The sequence below is a fragment of the Passer domesticus genome, chromosome 1 (assembly GCF_036417665.1).
Source record: "Passer domesticus isolate bPasDom1 chromosome 1, bPasDom1.hap1, whole genome shotgun sequence".
NCBI classification, from domain to species: domain Eukaryota; kingdom Metazoa; phylum Chordata; class Aves; order Passeriformes; family Passeridae; genus Passer; species Passer domesticus.
Window position 1 is genome coordinate 139,417,713 of NC_087474.1, and position 20,537 is coordinate 139,438,249.

The 20,537-nt window shown below is 42.8% G+C and overlaps 1 protein-coding gene across 1 annotated transcript in view; it reads right to left on the minus strand.

Moving 5' to 3' along the window:
* The window catches only part of NIPAL2 (NIPA like domain containing 2), a 52,278-nt gene extending 33,988 nt beyond the window's left edge, over positions 1–18,290 (minus strand). Inside the window, exons 1-2 of the mRNA XM_064392684.1 lie at positions 17,923–18,290; positions 627–695 (exon numbers count right to left, since the gene is read on the minus strand). Coding sequence (XP_064248754.1) covers positions 627–695; positions 17,923–18,036 — 183 coding nt within the window. The 5' untranslated portion in view covers positions 18,037–18,290. The remainder of the gene's footprint in view (positions 1–626; positions 696–17,922) is intronic.
* Between the last annotated feature and the right edge of the window lie 2,247 nt (positions 18,291–20,537).

Consider the following 20,537-nt stretch of genomic DNA (forward strand, 5'->3'; position numbering starts at 1 on the left):
ACAAGAAGGGCAAGCAGGAGAACCCTGAAAAATTCCTGTCAGTCAGACAAGAATCAGAATTAAGACCTGTCAGTCTCAATCCAGTGCCAGGACAATCATGGAAAAGATTCTGGGAGGTATTGAAAAATACCTCGACGTCAACGCAGTCATTGGTCACAGCCAGCACAGCTTCATCAGGAGAAAGTTCTGCTTATCAAACCTGGTTTCCTTCTGTAACAGGGTAACCCACATAGCTGATCTAGGAAAGCCAGTTAATGTAATCTTTTTAGACTTCAGCAAAGCTTTTGACACTGTCTCTTCTAGTGTCCTCCCTTACTCCCAGGTTCAGTGGGACCATGAGTGACTCATAGCTGGTATTTCTTTCTGGCAGATTAAAAGGAGTAGGAGGAGTTATGAATATTTCTTCTATTTCTGTATGACAATCACAGCACAGAACAGGCTGAGAGCTCCCAACAACTCCCAAATCCCAGCAACTATACCAAGGCACTGCTAGATTACAGTTAATGAAAGAGTGAAGGTTTATTAAATGCAACAAAAGTTGCATTTTGAACTTCATCAGAACCAAACAGCAATGTAAGTACTTGCTCAATATAAACAACACTGAATAAAGAGAAACAATATCATACCTGTATATTCAAAGAGATACTGATGAGAAAATTTGAAGCAGCAGCAAGTAAAACTCCATACAGCTGAGTCTGCAAATCACAAAGCAAAGAAATACAAAAATACTTATTAGTTTAAGAAGAGCAACATAATGCTGGTTTTCTGATAGCATGTTATGACTCAATCGAAACCAAATTATTGTACTTCTCAGGCACTGATTTCATGCTGCAGTGAGTAAAGTGATAAGAAATACTTCTGCATAGTTGACTAGGGCTTAAGTAATAAACAAGTGGGAATGGAAAGGCATGATAGTTTTGCTGTCCTTCAGTAGAACACCTTAAATCTCATGAAAGACAAAACCAGGCAGTTGAAAACCAAAGACAGGGGGTTCCCCCCCCACCGAAGAGGACCTAGTTTTACATTATCCAGAAGGAAAACCATCAGCAATCAACCATTCCTATTGGAACACAATTATCTTATGTGTTAACATATCCACTATTTGACAGGGCAGCCGGGAACATAGGTCTCCTGAAAGTTTCTATAATGTATTGTGTTATTTCATTAAATAACTTTCTAATCAGACTGTCTAAATTTCAGTAAGATTTGCAAGCTTTCTATGAAGCCAAGAAATTAAAAACACTCAAGCAGGATTCATTATTTTGGAAAGAAATCATTTAAAGATGCCATTTCAGCGAGGTCAAACAACATGTACTTGATAGAGCTCCCTGTCCACTGTCAAAATGTTCTAACACATTGCAAGCCATCCTAAGTGTATTAAAAACCCATTCAAGGTCACTTCTGTAGTGCTGTGAGGAGCCCCATTAGCTTGTAGAGAAGACAAACATACCATCAGTTTTTATAAACAAGGTCATGGTAATATAACCCAGCATAACAACTCTTTCCAGGCTGTAAAGCAGCATCCAACTCTATGCTTACAGCCTCATGTTTCATCATACTTACCCAAGAAGGTCCCTGGGCAGCTCTGAACAGGCAGTGCCTACCAGCCACAGAGACTGCTACCCCTCAACATTTATAAAGAGCAACATGTTGTCTCAAAAGCACTTGGAGGGAGGATTGATGTTGTGGCTAGATAGTTCCCAGACTAAGCAAAGGCATCCCCAAAAGTGTGAAGAAACAACAGCCTTATTACAAACCAAATGTAATATTTAAGCCAAGAAGCAGAATCCAACTGTTTCCAGCCCCTCTGTTTCTGTAGCGGCAGGAGAAGCAGACAACAGAACTGCTGTGAGAGAAATGCTTGGCTGCCTGCCAGGTGTCACCAAGACATGACTGATGGGCCCAAAGGGATTCAGAGACAAGAGAGCAGGAAGTGAGAGGGCTCCCTCTGCTAACTATTGCAGCATCAGTGCCACAGCTTGTGTAAGAGAAGCTTCCAGTGAGAAGCATTACTCAAGGTTTTAGCCCATAGCCTCTGGTGCTTGGCCACTGGAGGTCCTTCCTCTCTTGCATCCTCTCCCTGGGATCCTGCAGTGGGATCCAGCAGCATGTTCTGGGCTCTCACACACACACACACAGTGTTTTGCATGCTCTGGGAGCACACCCCACTGGAGCCAGTGCGTGATGTGACACCCCAGCACAGACGTTCCTGCAGAGATCAGCACTCACTGTTACAGGGACACAGCAGCCTCCTCCCACTCTGGGGAAGTGCTGTCACAGGGACACCACCCAGGCCTTGCAGAAGCAGAGGGAATGTGTTTTCTTTCCTTATGCCTTGATGCTGTAGCATCAAATCCTGAGCACTGATCTTGCCCAGAGTTTGACCACTTCATCCTGCCCACACAGCAGCTTCAAAAAACACCAACTAAATCAAAACTGTTTTCTTGCTTCTGAAGACTTGTACTTCTGAAATGACAACATGCTCCCTTGTGAGGAGGTGGAGAAGTGGCCTTGTCAGCCTTGTCGTGAAGTGTTTAAGAAAAAGGAGACAGAAGGGAATAGAAAACAGAAACTGCCCCCTCATTTACCCCATCATTTTATTGCACTTACATTAGTAATTGTAACAAATCCCCACCACTCCCAGCAGAGAACTCAGTTTCTCTGTGGCTCTTGTTGTTCCAGAGGCTGATCCTGTCATTATGGTTGCATCTCTGGATGCAATTCCTTGCAGGTCCTTCCTCACAGTTTTCAGCTGGGGATCACAAACCTTGCACAGGACTCAGTAGGCAACCAGCACACCAGGGAGGAAACACCACTGATCTTAAGCCAGACCACAGGAGGGTCTCCATCCAGCTCTTGAATTCAGCTGGTGAGCAGAGGATGAGGTCATGTGTTCCACTGGTCATCTAAAATAATGTGCTAAATCAGATCCATGTGTGGGTACTGCTGATGACCTGAGTGTGTGCCTCAGAGGCTGTGAATCAAATCTCCAGCAGTGGGTTTTCCAGTGCCCTGCATCATGGGTGTCCTCCCCAGAACAGCAACTGCTTTTGCACCACAGTGGTTGCTTCTCCAGGTACCTGTGAGCTTGGCTCAGATATCACTGTGGGACACATAAGATTTCTATCACAAGGACCAGCCTGAGTCTGAACAGAAACAATCTTACAAAGGTCAATTCTCTTCTTGGAGAAGCACAGAATGGTTTGGGTTGGAAGGGAGCTTAAATTCCAACCTCTCTGCCATGGGCAAGGACACCTTGTACCATGCTGGTCAAAGCCCCATCCAACCTTGAACATTTCCAGGAATGGGGCATCCACAATTTCTCTTTGCAAACTGTTCCAGTGCCTCACCATCCTCATCGTGAAAAGCTTCTTCCTCATATCTAGTCTAAATCTACCATCTTTCAGCTTAAAATCCTCATGCTGTGACACCCTTCTGTGCCTAACTTAAGCAGCCTCCTGGTCTGCACCCAAGAAAAAGTAGTGCATGTGTGTGATCAAGGCAGAAGCTGGGCTCAAGCCTCACGCTCACGGCTCAGCTCACCTTATGGATATGGCCACGTTTCACCTGAGTGCTGCTGTTGGCACATATACTGCACTGCCTGCTCCAGGCTGACAGCTTTAATGAGCCTGCTTGGCATGGAGACAGCAGCATCCAGGCCTGGACAGACCCCTTAAGACTGAGAGCAGAGAATGATGCCCTCCATTAAGGAGGTCAAATATCACATGGATCCATTCAGGGAGATGAGATGAAAGTACAGCAACACCATGCAGCTACAGCACGGCAAAACTGTCTCATGTGGGTTCATACACACACATGCTTATATTAAATTAAAAAATGGGGGGAAATGCAGTAAAGAGGAAAACTACATTGCAAACGTCTCAAATCAGAGTGAATCAAATCAGCAGGCAATTTCTAACGAACCAGGGTTACCACATACAGCAGCGCTCAGAAGAGAAAAAGAATATCTCAGGCTAGAAAAACCATTCATGAAAGACAACCTGCAACTGAAGACAGATTACAAAATTGCTGTACTGCCCTGAAAGCCACCAGAGCCCTTCTGTTCCCATCTTATCATGTGAAAGGTTTCATTATTTGTGCAGTGTTTGCCATTTAATATCCTTCAGAGGCTAAAGGACTGATGGAACAGCCAGTTTAATAAGTAACAAACATGATATTCTCTGAGTTTCCAGTTGTGATATCCAGTTGTGATATCATCCACAGCACTGCAGAGCTTCCCACACATAAGTCTCAAGACAAACCTCAGTTGGGGAATTCAGTTGCAGACACAACTTCAGAGCCATGGTACTACTTCAGTCAACTAAGGACTTCTACAGGAAAGAGCTTTAAATATTCAAAACTGCTGGCATAAAATGCAAGTTTCTTCATCACCGAAACATCTGTCTGAGCATACAGGCCACTTTGTCAGACCCCAGATTTCAAACTGTTGACACATTCTTCCAGTGCTTCCAAATGCATGAGGCTTGTCACAGAAACATCTTGCCCTTAAGTTTTTCAGAAAAAAAATACAGAAATTTAATTTACTTCACTTTAATGTGTTTTGGAACAAGCCATGAAAGTCACCTACCCACTTTGAAGTCCTTCCTAGATAACCCCTGAGCACACAGACCATGGACTGAGATTGTGGATCTGCCAGCATTTCACTTGGTTGCAAAACAGGCTTGAGGATTGCTTTCCTCTGGCCTGCTGCTCCCTCACTGCCTCACTTAATTGCCTGAAATAATCCATCCAAAACATACCCCATTACCATTATGCTCTTTATCAGCCACCTGCCAGTGTTTAACACTAAAGAAGGGTCAAATTCACAATTCACAGCAAGGGATTTAAACTGGTGACCCTGTGCAGTTTGTCAGGGGTGACACTGACCTGTACAGGGTGTGCTGGGGTAAACGAGCTCAAGAAATGGCAAATTTGCCTCAAGCAAGGCACTCTCAGCACTTGCCTGGTATCCCCATCCCAGCCACATGAGGGTCCTGCACAAGCTGAGGCGTGGGGGAGGGAGGTTTGAATCATCTGTCAGAGAAATCCATTTGTCACTGGAGTGGCAGCACTTGCTGTTCAAAATAAGTGAGCAGCAGTGTGGCCTTGGTGGGTATGGTCCTGTTCCCAGCACTCAGGCAGGACCTGATGATTGTGTACCAGAGAACATTTTCACATCATTTTGTCAGTATTTTTAAATGACATTTTACATGCAAAGTCTCTATTTATTGTCAAAGTAAAATAAGGGTTTTATGGCAAATGAAAGCCAGGCTGAAATCTGTATCTTTGGCAATAATTCCACTAAGTTTATCACTTGCAGACTAAAATCTGCATTGGAGACTCAGTTATATGGTGAAATGCAATTTATCCATATTACATGTGTGTTTTCCTAAAGCACATTAAACTGCAGTTGCCAGGTCTGTGAAATGAAAACTTAGAAAAAGGAACATATTTTGCATTGACTAAAAGGTATACACCATTATTTATGGAAACTTGCTATGCATATAAATTGAACTGATGAGCAGAAAAAAACCCAAACACTTTAAATATCTGTTGTCAGCTCACTCATCAAAGCTAGTTAAACTGTTGCTCCTATTTTTTCTTGATTTCTCTATGTATTTGTGATCTAAAGGTGTTCCCAACAGATTTAATGGCGTGTACTGTTTCAAAAGCTGTGCACCATTTTCAATAACTGGGATTTTGTCAGACCTCAATGAATCTTATTAAAAAAAAGAGAGAAAGGGGTGGAACATGTTCTAAACTTCCAATTATGAGTTAACTCTGAAGCAAGAATTCAGAGTCCTTAACAAAAACCATATTTTTCAAAGAGCTACCATGTGGAATTGGGAGAGGCTTATCATTTAGCTATTATTATTCACAGAGCTCTGGCTGTACTCAGTACTTCACAGATGTATAAATAAAATAAAGTCCTTGTTCCAATGGTTTTCATAGTGCAATTAATATACTCAGATATCAATTAAGGTCCATATGAAGTACTGAAGCACAGCTGAAATAAGAGTAAAAGGGCAATTACCAGTGTGGGAACATAAAATGAAAATACATTTGATTTTTTCATTGTGACATAAAAGAAAAGAGGCATTGTTCAATATATGAGAAGGAGAGAGTTAAAACATTTGGCATCATCATTGTTAGGAATAGAGAGAGGAGACTTGGTAACTACATTACCTCACAAATTTAAAATTTATTTTTTTCAGAAAAGTAACAAATTGCAAAGGCTAGAATGAGAGTCTGGTAAGTTATGAAAAGGGGGAACTTCAGAGGATACAGCAACTGCAGAAATAGGACTCTTTTATTTATCTCTGTGTTTTAATCACCTTCCTGAGATCCTAATGATACTAATCACTCTGATTATTTTAATTCATATACATAGCAAGTAACAAACCAAGCTGGAGAATATGAATTATGAAATAAAGCAACCAAAGCAAGTTTTTATGTGCTTACTAAGGTTATATACAAACATATCCACCCACTGTATTGTTAACAAGCCTAGAATCATAGAGTTATTTAAGTTGAAAAAGACCTGTAAGATAATTCAGTCCAACCATTAACCCAGTACTGCCAAGTCCACCACTTCAACCCCAAGCACCACATCTACATCAGGAATGGTGACTCAACCTCCTTCCTGGGCAGACTGTTCCAAGGCTTGAGAACCTTTCTTGGGAAGAAATTTTTCCTACTGTACTATTCAAACCTTCCCTGACACAGCCTGAGGCCATTTCTTCTGGTTCTGTCACTTGTTACTAGGGAGACAAGAATCACCCATCTCACTACAACCTAGTAGCATTTTTTTTCCTTTTTGAAGAGTTAAAGCCAGAACTTCCAACTTCTAAATTTCAATTTCTTATTCTCAGGAATGAAGTCTTAAAACTAGAAATAAATGGGAGAATGGAGAAGGGGCAGAATAGATTTTTACACTGTTTCCATGAGCAGCCTGTGATACTTTGAAGCATTTTAGTTCCTAGGATATTTTGCTGCACAATCAAAGACCATTTCATATTTTTAATAATGTCTGCTAGATTGCAAATAAAAACCTCTCCCATGACTGTATAAAAACATCAATCATAGCTGAAAACATCTTAATAAAAGATTTTCTCAAGTACCATCACATACCATCTCCATGGCAACTACAGAAATTAAATAGCAGGAAAAGCAAGAACAGGATTATAAACTTTTGCCAGTTTCCAGGCTCCGCAAGAGAAACAGGGAGGCAAGCTAGCACTGCCTGACCAGCTTCTCCCCCAAAATGGCCAGTTGGCTTGGGGAAATGCCTCTATTGCTGCCCAGGAGCAGACTGTCTGGATATTCCTGTCTGACCCAGGCTAATTCCTGGTGTACAAGGTAAGGTCCAAGCCACACCACTCCAAGCCTAGGAATATTAATCCCCAGAAGCTACAGTCTGGCTCACATGGAGGGGCTGTGCTGTTCCTATCACAGGCTTAATGTGGCTCCCTGGACCCTTAAACTGAGAGCCAAGGAGGTGACACAAGGCTTATGGCAAGCTGGAGGCAAGCTCAAAAGGGAGCTATGTGAACAACTGGGTAAACAGAGCTGTTCAGGGTCACAACAGGCAGGGCAAGGCACAGGGAGTACTCTCAGAGAGATGTCTCACTCTGCATGCACACACAGCCTCTGCATGGACACACAAATGGGCCTCCAAGCCAAGCACAGAGCTCGTTCCCTCTTGCTGTTGTAGTACAACTCTTGCTAAAGTACAAATGAGCTATTTCTGACTCCACCTCAATCAGAAACTGAAAACCCTGAGAGAAATGTAACCAGCTTAATACATTATTTAGCAAATCCTCAAAAGAATTTTTATGTAAGAATCTCCCTTCACCAGTTGAGAGGAATGGCATGCCTCTTCCAGCATGCACCTCTCCAGCATCACTCTCATACAAAGGCAGACTTGTCTCCCATCCTAACTCAAATAATCTTCTGTTGGCTGCAACTAACCCTTCCTTTGATCTTCACAGAAAATGCTTCTCCATGTCACAACTGAGTGAACATGCTCAGCTGTTGAAACACAAAGTCACCCATGTCAGACAGGGGTAAACACAGGCAGGAAATCACAATGCTTCCAGGCCAGTGGCACTTCAGAAATATTCTAACAGGAGTAAAAACAATGCAGGGAAAAAAGGAAAGACCTGACTGCAATTAGAATGAAGTTGGATCCATCTGTTAAAATAATTACTTGATTTCATGTCAGGGGAAGGAGCTGCCCAAAGGCCCTTCCAGTCTGCTGTTCCTGCAGAGGAGGGGTGCTCTGCAACAGTTCTCTTGATTTCCTCCCTGCACCTCTCGCACTTGGCTCTCCTAGTTTGATTTCCAGAGTGTTAATCATTTACAGATAGTTCCTAATGCAAAAAAAAAGAGTGGACTCCAGAAGGCAGAACCTTCTGCTTAGCAGCATTATTCATTTAAATATAAACAACTGCTAGATTATCAGTGTTGACCTAAAACAAGAGGTTCTGCACTCCCTGAAATATTCACACGAATGTAGATGAGTGCATACACATAAACACACAGCTGGATGCTTTTAATTTGCAGATACTTGTGTTAAAAACTGTAAGATGCAAATCTTGGAATAAAAAAAAAAAAGAGTTCTAAAGAAATGGCCTCACATTCAAATTTCTTGCAAGAGCCTGAGATATAGGTGGGCTCATGTTTGCTCCACTGTCTCCCTGTGACACATTGTAGTTATACATTTTGACATTTTACTACAAACTCTAGTTTACTGGTTTAAAATATAAAAAGTATTATTAGCATTTTGGAATTCATGGTGAATACTGACATAAAGAGTAGGTGTGTAGTTTACAAAAATCCAAAGCATCTACATCATAGTTGCCTTCTGCAAGAGAAAACTAAGATCAGTGTAGCTGAATGATCCCTTCTATGTACCTTTAACACCTTTGTATATGCTCTGTTGTACTTACAGAGATAACAAGGTGGTGATACTTTTTCCCCTAGTTTTGAGTTTTTTTGGTCTTATGTGGATTCTCCAATATAGAACTTGCTGCCTCTTTTTTCTGCTATTTTAGCATTAGTATAAGATATAATGGTTATAAAGCTTCTTCTTGACAGGGATTACTATGGAAATGGGGTGAGGAAGATAAATTTCTTTTCAGGAATTGAAGAGATGAAGGAGAACGGAGTATTGTTTTCATGAGCCAGATGCTATTATCTCTCACATGCATGCTTTTAAACCATGCACTGCTTTTCAGTTTGTCCTGGCAGCCTCTGATGTGTGGTTATCACACAGCCAGCAGCTCAGCCTCACGCAGCTGGAGCCGCTCTTCCAGCAAGATGGGGGAGAAAATTGGAAGGGTAAAAGTGCAAAAACTTGTGGGTTGAGATAGAGACAGTTTAATAGATAAAGCAAATGCTGCATGAGAAGCAAAGCAATATCAGGAATTCATTCACTGCTTCCCATCAGTGTATAAGTGTTCAGCCATTTCTACAAAAGCAGGGTTCCATCATGGGTAATGGTGACCTAGGAGGACCAATGCCAAATGTCCCCCTTTTCTCTTCTTCCCTCTGCTTTATATGCTGAGCACAACCCATATGGTATGGAATAATCCTTTGGTCTGCTTGGGTCAGCTGTCCTGGCTGTGTCCCCTTCCTGCTTCTTGTGCATCCTCAGCCCACACACTGATGGGGCAGTATGAGAAACAAAGCACACCTCAGTGCAGTGCAAGCACTGCTCAGCAGTAACTAAACATCCTGATTGCTAGCAATACTTTTTAATCATAAATCCAAAACATAAACCACACAAATTACTATGAAGAATATTAACTCTGGTGAAAAAAAGTACAGTAGTCAAGAGATGGAGCTAGAGACTTGATCAGGTGAAAGCTGCTATTATTTGTTTGACAGAAGCTTCTGCAGACATGACAAGCTTTGCTCTTGGTCATCTTGACATGATGACTGAGTCATTGCTGCACGATAACACAGACTGAATGAAAATGTTCATGCTGCTTTAGTTACTGCTGAGAGCAAAAGACTGTTACTGAAAGAGAGAGAAACAAAGGAAAGAAAACAATATGATAAGAAGTCAATAAATAAAAGAACCTTGTGACAATTACAAAGCAGAAAAAAAATCCCCAAATCCACAACAATACCCCCAATAAAAATGGAAAAGAAACATTAAGAAATAGTAGGTTAAAGTCATAAAGCAAAGTAAATGGAGTCACTATTATTTATTCCCAAGCTGGATCCCAAAAAATTAAACTAGGTTTTAATTGAGACTTAACTGTGTGGGTACAAGTCTGTTATGCACACAAACATAATATTTTGGTTGTTTTTCACAGGAACATATTTACAGTGGAGATATCCTTGGCTGTTGAAGAAAAGGGCTTCAAGTACAATCCGTATCAGCTGGCAAAATTAATTTGTTTCCATCAGGATGACAACCAAGTGATCGAACATGTTAGCTGGGACTCTGGTGGAGATCTCAGCTCCCATGAGGCTGATTTGGTTCTAGGGAACTAAATGTCAGCAAGAGGTAGACTTGCCCACAAAGGGATGTGCATTTCTATGTTACTACCTCACCTCACCACCATGAAGTCCTGCCCAAGAGCCAATATTTGCTTTGCTCTGAGTCATTGTTTTCATGCGTGGAGGGACTTCCTCCAAACCTTGCACTTCACCATAGAGCTCTACATTACAGGGTTGTTTCTGCAAACCACAGCAGGATACAAAGGGAAATATAGCCAGAGAGTGGCTGTGTGTCTCATCCAAGAGTTTAACAATTCTGTGACTTCTTGCTATCATAGTTCCATAACCTCTCTTAATTTCCCCGTTGTGGGCAAAACAGTTCATATCACCAAACGAGGCCAAAGCTTCTAGGCTAGATGATGTAAATCAGCCATGAACATCATTGAGGCGGGTGGAGTTACACCAGTACAACCTCAGTCTAAGCAGCCCAGAACAGAAACATCTGTTCAGTTTGATGCTGACTATTTACTTTTGAGCACACTGCAAATATCCCTTCCTCAAGAGCTCTGCTCCAGGGCTGGTGTTGATTCACACACCAAGTGGCTGTTCTTTGAAGCTGCTGGCTGCGTGTTTCAAAGGTCATATTAGTCAAAGCATGGAAAGCATATCTCCCCACTGCTCACATTAGTGAATGCCATTCTTCTGGGACAATCCATGGTGACATTATAAACATGAACATAACAGTTTATACATGTCACCAAAACTCCAAATGAAGTAATCACAATCTTCAGTTACCAGGTTAGTCAAAGGTCCCCACCTCCCTTATGACTGAAGTGCACAGTCTGTTGTTTGTTTGTCTTTTTAAAGCTTTTTTTTTTTTAAGTGTGGTCAGATTCCTTCTTGAATAATTTGGGGTTTTGTGGTTCCTTCAAAGAGGACTTAATCAGATATGGCAGACTATTGGAGACAAGCAAGGATAAGATTCAGATACACCTTTATCAATGCCCAAAGCAGACTTCAAGACCATAGTAAAAGAAGGATTTTACTTAAGCTCTGAAGAGCAATGCAGTCTTTGGATCACAAAATCTTAAAGTATTACAGCTGAGATTTTACATGAAAGTCAACTTTTATTTTAAGAATTACATCAATGAGTATTTTCCTGTCAATTTACCCAGACAAATTGCTTCATCAAGGAGTCAAATGAGTGCTAGGGCAAATGAAGCAGCAGAAGCAGAGATTCAAGGTGGGAGCAGCACTACTCCTTTGTGAGACAGCAATGTCCTAGATCCAAACAGCAACCTCATGAAATCTCAGGAACAGACAGGTGTTGTATGAGCAGCCAGACTCTCACCCTCCATCACTTTGCAACTCACAGACATGCTGTGAGACTCAAAAATCAACACAGTGGCCACAGCCAGCTTAATTTAAAGGCATTACTTATAGACTAGTCTGGAAGCTGGGACAGGAAGGGCAAAGCACTACACTGGGCCAGGCACGTCCATCCAAAGCAGTGCAGGGATTCAGATTCATGCCATGCCTGGTCTTTCCCACTCAATGCTGCCTAAGGGAAGAGGAGGACTTGCCCTGCTCTGCTGGCTTCATTGTTTTAAGCCCTCTAGTCAGTGGCTAAGCTGGATAGCAGACACAGCCTGCACTATGCACCCCATTTTTCTTCAACATACCATTTTGAAGCAGTCTGAAGCAAAATTAAATTCTGTTCTAGGTAGGATATGTGTAATTAGTGACTCAAGTTTCTTTGCATCTGTCTTCTGCACCCCACTTCCTGACAAATGACAAGTATTGTAATGTTCCTTACTGCCTAGAAATTTCCTAATTAACATTATCACGCCTCTTAAAACAGATTAGTATAATTACAAAGCTCCTGTTTAACTTGCAGTCACCTCAATCATCAGTAAAAAAAAGAAAAAAACTAATGCAAATGTCCTTTGATGTCCTCAGAAAAAAATTAAAACTCATTTTACCATAACATCTGCTGGGAAGGGAAGCATGGAAAACAGTCTGAGATTTGTGATCAATAGCCCAGTGAGAAGCAGGCAACAGACACTTGGACAAGCTATAGCTGGTTCTTAACACGGCCCCAGCTCTGCAAGAGCATTCATTTTCAATGTCCTGCATGTGGTGTCCAGGAAGAGCTACCAAGACTTTTTCAAAATGAATTGTGAGCTATCATCCTAAATAAAAGGGTTTTTCTGACCAGCTTCTGTTGTCGCTCAGACAAGAAAACACTCCTGCAAGAAGCTCTGCCAGCAATGCTGAAGAGAAGAAAATGCCCAGGATAGATGGACTGTGAGCTCTCCCATCATCAGCATTTGCTTGGAGCCTGTGTGCCCCAAGCTCAGGATGTGGAGCTGGGCTGGTTTGCTGTTCTCTGCTGCCAGCACCACACTGGGCTTAGCAGGAAACTGCCACGGGCACATGGCTCCTTCCAGGCTGTGTAGGGGGAACCCAAGCAGGATAATAGAGCCTGCCAATAACACACACTAGGAAATTCTGCTTTGGGACCCCAAAAAGTGCCTGGTGGAAACCAGATAAGCAGGTCACTCCTCAAGCAGGCCCATAAAACTGTATTCTGTCTCCAGTCTTTGGGTAGCATTGTTCCAGACCTGCTGCCCCATGTCCAGCCTCCTCTGTGTTCATAGGTATGAACAGCTTCGTGGTTTGCTCCCACTCTGCTTGCAGTGGTTGATGGAAAAAATCCCTATATTTCCCTATGGAATTTGAGAGCTGGGATGATACAGATATGCTTACAGTATTGTGCAAAAGGACAGGCAAGAGGTAATGCTTTCCTGTACTTATTTCCCTTACCTTTGAGTCATGAGTAAGTTCCCAAGCAGCAGCTGATCTCTCTTTAAGCTGGAGGCTGCAGTCTATAAGCTGTGTGCTCATTTCACATCAGAGATGTGATCTTTACATCTGCAGGGACAGTTGATGTTCAGCACAGCAGAACGGATGTGTGAGGTTAAAAAAAAGATATGGGCAATATTGTCTAAGCAGTGTTCAATTTTGTCTTCTTGTGTCAGCTTTTCGGTCACACTAAAGCTAATCTGAACAAACCCTGAAGAAATCAGACCTACAGCTCTGGCAGAGCCTGAGAGCTTGTCTGCAAGCTAGCCCAGTTGAGAGTCCTGCATTTATGAGCCAAAGCCACAAATTGTTTTCTAGCAGAAAATAGTTAAATGGGCACTAAACCATGGAAAGTCGCTGGATTCTTGACAGCAGAACAACACTGGAAAATCCTGCAATCCTTCTTGCTTCTAGCTGAAGTGGGCAGAAACTGAAATATAGGAGATTTCTTCTGAACATAGGAAGAACTGTTTTACTGTGAGGCTGACAGAGCACTGAAACAGGCTGCCCAGAGAGGCTGTAGAGTCTCCTCCTTTGGAATGATTCAAAAATCTTTTGGACACAATTCTGAGTGATGTGCTCTAGGGGGCCCTGCTTGAGCAGGGAGGTTGAAATAGATGATCTCCAACCTTACCTGTGATTCCTTCCAACCTTACCCCTTCTGTGATCATGTGCTTCATTATAATATTTAAGTTTTGAATTCCCCTATAAGAGATTCAAAAAGGTTGTGTTTGAAAGTCTGAACAAAGGCTTCTTCCTAAGTTTTGATTTATTAGGGCTGAAAATCATACACATTTCCTTAATACCTAAGAAATGGTATTAATTTTCTCCCAAACATATTTCCCAATAAGATAAAGGAAATTGAACTCTGAAATCTGACAGGTAAGGGACAACAGGATAAAAGAGAGTCAGTGTTTTGATACCCTTGTTTGTTTTCAGTGAAGAGTTTTTGAATAAAGAGCTGAAGAGATGGTGTTGAACAGGAAAAACTTCACTGCAGCCTTCACAGATGAGTACACTAGCAAAAATCTGGATGAGGACATTTGTCTCTACTTTCCCCATGCTCAGGGACTGGTTTACTGAAAAAGCCAATATCTGCAGTGCATCAGGGAGCAGACTGGTGACTGAGATATCCTACAGAGACAGAAAATAACATTAAAAACCCCAGGAGAGTTTGCCCTCAACAGCCTTTCTCTTCCTTCCTGCAGAGCAAAGATGTCCTGATTGAAACCCACCTGTGCTGTGGCCATGCTGTCCTGTGACTCCACCACACTTCCACTGGACACCTTGACTTGCTCTAGAGCTTTTCCTAATTGAAAGTCATGGTTGGAAATGCCATTGCTTAAGTGTTTAAAATGTCCTGGTGAATGTTTGTAGGGATGAGCCATGACAACATTTTTCTCGGGTAATGGTGCCAGCTGAAGGAACCCTCACAGTTTCTGGGGTGCTTCCTCAGCCAAGGCAAATGGAGAGAAAATCTTTCTCTCCATGGAGACAGCTCCCTGCCTTTCTGCCTTGGGTCCCTCACAGCACAGGTGAAGCAGCCCTCATGGCATCAGAAGTACCAGCAGGCACTGGAAAAAATGGGACCAAATGATGCTCCCATCTTGCTGAGGCTCGGTGGCACTAGACATCAAGCCCCAAGTAAAGAGAGGAGAGCTGAAGCACTGAAGATGCTTCTCTTGAACTGGATGAGCTAGAAACCTCAATTGTGGCATTCCACACAAAATCTAGATTTCATAGAAGGCAGGGTAGAAAAACTTCTACAAGAATCTGCTTAATCTGTGGGATTTCTCATCACACGTGGTGGCAGCCAGCACTGCTCGCTGATGAGACCCCTCGAGGCATCAGGCACACACTCACCAGCTGACAGGCTCTGATACACTGTGAGGGGACAAGAGGCCACGGAGCCATCTGAAGGAACAGTCAGCATTGTCAACCCCTAAATACACAGCAGAAATTATTTATTCTTGCAACCCACAATATAAGACAATCTTTCAAGGTGTCTGTCTGGGCAGCCAGTAATAACTGAGAGTCTGTAAAGTGACAGGCAAAGAGGGAAAAAGAAGCAGAAGTGAAATAAAGTTCTTTCTCTGGCTCAGCTTCTACGCTTGTATAACTACACACTGTGTCTGCACACCACAGACATGTGAAATGCTGAGTTACAGAAGAGTTGTTATGGGGCTCTGAGTAACATGGTCTACTGGAAGCTGCTCCTGCCCATGGCAGGGGGTTGGAACCAGCCAGCCTGTAAGGTTCCTTCTGACCCAAACTATTCTATGATTCTATTACATCTGAGCTCTCAGTGACTGTTCTCATCCAGATGTTTTCTCCTACTCTGATAATACAAAGTCAAACCAAGATCAGTACTGTAGATAATAATCTCAACTAATCTTGCAAATTGTTTTTGTCCATAAACAACAATATTGTAAATAAGTAGAAAACCTACGAGAAGTCTTGAGGGAAATAAAAATTTATTACACTGAGGCAATTACATACACTTTCTATTAAGCAGACAAAGCCCACATGTTGTGGCTTCCTACACTCATTACTCCAGCAGCCACAAAAATATTACAATATTAGTTTGCAGGAAATACTTCAGGTATTTCTAAGTACATATTTCATCAGATTTTACTGCACCATTAAACACATGTCCCATAACACACCTTGCCTATACAGGGAGGGCTGAGGGAGCACGGCCTGGGTGTTGCAGCTCCTCAGGCAGTATCAACCAAGCTACATCAGCTGTGATGGTGCCAAGGAGAAATCCTACCTCCACTGTTCTTCCCCATGGCCATGTGTGCCCCCTCCCACCCTTATGCCAACAGCTAGCATACAATCAGCCTGATCAGGAACCTCTCAGGAGAATAATCCCAATTAAATCAAAACACAAAGAAATGTATTCCAACAGAAAGAAGCATTATACTACACAGCCACATGGACAAAGCCACTTTAAGTTTTTCCAGGGAGCTGAGTGTTTGCAGACATCACTGAAGGCCTAGTCCAGTGCCATGGATTTCCCTAAAAAATGTATCAGATCTGCTGCTCCTGGGTGGATGTGTCTGATGCCCATGTGGCACTAGGCAACTGCAACTGGCAGCTGTGCCAAGCCCCTCATGTCCAGGAGCTCTTGAAAGGGGATCTCACTCTTTCACCTCCTCATGGGGTTGAAGGGGTTGAAAAATACTCCCCAAAAGTAATTCACCTCAGCTGTCTTGGGTTGCTCCCAGGCAGCTCAGAGCCAGTGCAGTTATGGTCCCTTGTAGAGGGAGAAAACAAGACCTCCTTTTCAAACAAGAGGAGGAAATTACCTCAAGAAAAGGGGAAGGGAAAGAGCCCCTGTGTGAAGATCTGAAAATGGGATGATCCATTGAATCATAACCAGGATAGCCATGAATGGGAGGAGGGAATTGTTTCTGAGGCTTCCAAAAATGTAAAATGTGAAAAAGGGGGTGGACAGAAGAATTTAACTGTTGGAAAAATTAAAGTTGGCATCAACACATAACCTATAGTTACCCATTACATCTCCAAAGCTGCAACTAAAGTAAATAAAAGAACAGAATTTCAGTCTCATCCACAGACACCCAAGCAACTCTAAAATATTATTGAGGTCTACCCAGAAAACTACCACATTTAAAAAACAGCAATACACATGCAACAACCCCAAGGAGTACAGGAGCAGGACTGGGAGGTTTTCCAAGCAAACAAAAATCCCCCACTTTGACATGAAGGTGGGTATCCCCATGCCAAGGGAATTCCCTGTTGCTGCCATCTTCTTGGCAGCTGAGCAAGCCTTGGGACCCCAGTTCACAAACCCACAGTATTCTTATCTCCCAGTAAGAGACCCCAGCTCTGGTCCTAGGAAGCACTGCCATCAGCCAGGAGTCCTGCTGCTCCTGCCCATGGGACAGGGCACAGGAATTCTCAGTTTTCCTTTGCTCTGAGAACACGGGGCTGAAAAATGCACTCTGCCAAATGGATATCCACCCAGCAGCAAATGCAGAATCCCAAGGGGAAAGTTTTTGGGACCTTCTTCAGGCTATCACCTGCTACTGGGCTGCTCCTAGAAAAGGAGAGCAGGTAGTTGCAAGCCATTTTATGCGCAATTTATATCAATACTTTACATCATGACAAAGTGGTTTGCCTCTTATGCAGAGAAAAATCAAGAATGTTGGGTATCCTTCCATGCCTGCTAGCTTGGGGAAAAAATAGCAGAGAAAAGGTAAAGGGTTTAATCAACCTCCAATTAATTTTTATTGTTAGCAGATGCTTCAAATTGCTAGCTCTTAGGGGCTGCTTCATTCTTTCTTTTGCAGTTGCCTAAATCCATTGTCAACACTGACAGTGACAGAAACACAGATGACAAAAACCAGTGCTGCTCTAGCACAGAACAGAAGAGCTCTGCCCAGTTCCTGCACAGAAAGGACTGCTCGGAGAGGGAGCCAGGGCGGTGCAGGCTGAGCAAGGGGGTGAAGAGGGAGCAGAGCCAGCAGCAAACAGGTGCTGGAATGGGGGGGGCTCTTCAGAGGACACAGGGCAGAGGCTGAATTCAGCCCCCCTCTCCCCAAGCCCTCTCGTCGCTGGTGCTGCACGCTGGGCACTTACCTTGTGTGCGCTGTACCAGGGGCCAGACAGGGGCTCACTCCCAGCTCCTGGTCCCCCAAAGGATGCATTCCATGATGTCCATGTCCCTGCCCTCAGGTCCCCGCCACTGGCCATGCCATGCAATGTCACACCAGTGTGGAGGGGTGGCTGTGAGGAGAGGACGTGGCACTCTCTCCTGATGTGAGGAAGGCTCTTCTCATGGGTCACCCTGCATGCAGGTGTGTGCAGCCAGGGCTGCAGCTGCTGGTGTGCACCAGGACACCCTTAGCTGGAGAGTAGTTGGAGCATAGGAGAGGAAGGGGAGCTTGCCAGAAGGTTTTGCTGCTCCTTCCCAGGCCATTCAGGTGCCTTTTTTTCAGTCTCTGACTTCCCCAGTGCCCCACCCTGCTCTGAAGAGGCAGCCTGGGAATTTAACTCCTTCAAATCACTGCCTAAACCTAATGGTTAAGTATTAATTCCTCATTGCTAGATTGCAAAACTTAGAAGTTGTTGTTCCCAAAGGCAGATAGTCACTTACATAAATGCTTACTTATGTCCTGTATTTTTCTCTTCTAACTATTTCCTGAATAGTTTATTTGCAGAGACTTCAGGCAACGTGTTCATTCCCAGGCTGTGGCATTATTCATTCATTGTTTTAGTTGTGATTTGATCATTTGTTTCTTCTGGGGAAAACAATAACTAAACAAACTCATTAAAGGGAGTGTAAAGCTAACAAGGTAGGAGCTTGGCAGAATTACATAGGAATCAGAAGTAGGCCTCTCCAGAGAAGCATAGAAAGAAATATCAACACACCACATCTTCAGGATGTTGACAATAAATACAACTGTGTGCAATCCAGAGAGCTCATACTGTACCTTGGAGGAACCAACATTTGTTAGCTCATTCCTTTGCTTAGCTGGGTTTGAAAGCACCCAGAGTCCTGACAATTATTACAGCAGACAAGGGTCAGTGGGCAGGCATTCTGCTCCCTGCTACAATGGCTTTCTCCTACTCTAAAGAAGAACTGGCATTGATTGCTTACTCCCAGTAGGGCCTGTGGTCCTACCATCAGCAAGATGCATTGAGAGAGAATAAGTCAGCATGCAGGAGAGCAGGCTGGGGACCGAGCTTTCAGCAGGCAAGGAGATATGATCCCTAATAGAAATGAGCAGCAGCAAAGCTGACTGCCAGTATGAATAATTTGGTCAAAAATAGAAGAAACACACAATTACAGGAAAGAAACTGTAGCTAAATTAATGCTTTCCTACTTGAATGCATAATGTCTTAGCCACAAGGATGTTATTTGAACCCAGACAGGTGATCTAGAAAAGCCAGAAGTGGCAAGGTAATGCTTCAGTTAGATGATGGTATAACACCCTAAAATACAAAATCTTGTCTTATAACAATAAATGTTTTGTTCATGTGTGTGGCCTAACTTGAAATACCAGTTTCTGTGATCACAGCTCCAGTGAGTCCTTTGTAAATATTGGAATTAGCTGCAGCCATGTATATATAGGTATGCTGGAAAAAAAACAGCTCCAGTATTTCACGGCTGTGTAAATTGCTGCAGATTATTTTTACAGTGTTGTGTAATTATTCTCTGCAGTCTAAGCTTACATTATAGAAAAAAATTCTAGGCAATCTTGGTTATGGTTGCAAAATAACCAATGAAACTGGAGTGTAAACTGCTGCAATGATATTTGCCCTGTCTAGAGAGAGTTGAAACAATAGCCCAGAGGGAAGTGTGAAAGGACCCATTCTTCTAACTGGAGCGCTAAACTAGAGGTCTGCTGACAATTTAAGTGTCAACATCAGCTACTTCAAGGCGGATCATTTGAGCAGAAACACCAGGCTAATGCTCTTATTTGTCATTCTCAATTTGCACTTGTTGTATAGCAGATCCTGGGATGAAGAGGAAAAGCAGCAATGATTGTCAAAGGTTGCTGAGCTGAGGAAAGTTCTCCCATTCCTCACCCTTCTTCACACAGTCACCTCTGCCCCAGCTCAAAATAGGGAGCAAAGAAGTTGATGATCCCTCAGGCTGGAGAAATTGTCTTTGGTAGCCGAAAGCCACAGTGGTCCCTATCAGCCTGCCAATGACTTTTTCAGTATGGTTCTCTGCTGCCAAAAATGCCCAGATTGGTAGGAGATTGAAAAGGAGTGTAAGGGGAGTGGGAGGAGAGGAGCAGCCCAAAATATCTCTTGGGGACATTTGCTGTTGTTTTGCTTCATTCTTGTTGGTTCACTGCCTAAAATACAAATATTACTGTGGTTTTCTCTTGCATAAGAAAGCTATTGGAACAGGTTTTCTGTAATGCTGTCTGCATGGAGCCCTTGTTGAATTGCTTTTGAAGTTGATCTAACACTGACAGATCGTTGTTCCACAGTTGGGTCCAGACATACCAGCTCAGTCTAAACATGCCAGGGGCTCTTATGGCATCCTTTATTTATTAAAGATCTCTGATTGTCTTGCATATAAAACTGTTATTCAGTTATTCAGATTAATTTTACTTTCTTTACATTGTAAGCCATCCCTATTAGAAAATTAAAGTATGTGTTATATACTATTTCTGCTCAGTTACTACCCTCCATAAGGAAAAACAACTATATACCAAAGTCCCTACACTTGTGCATTT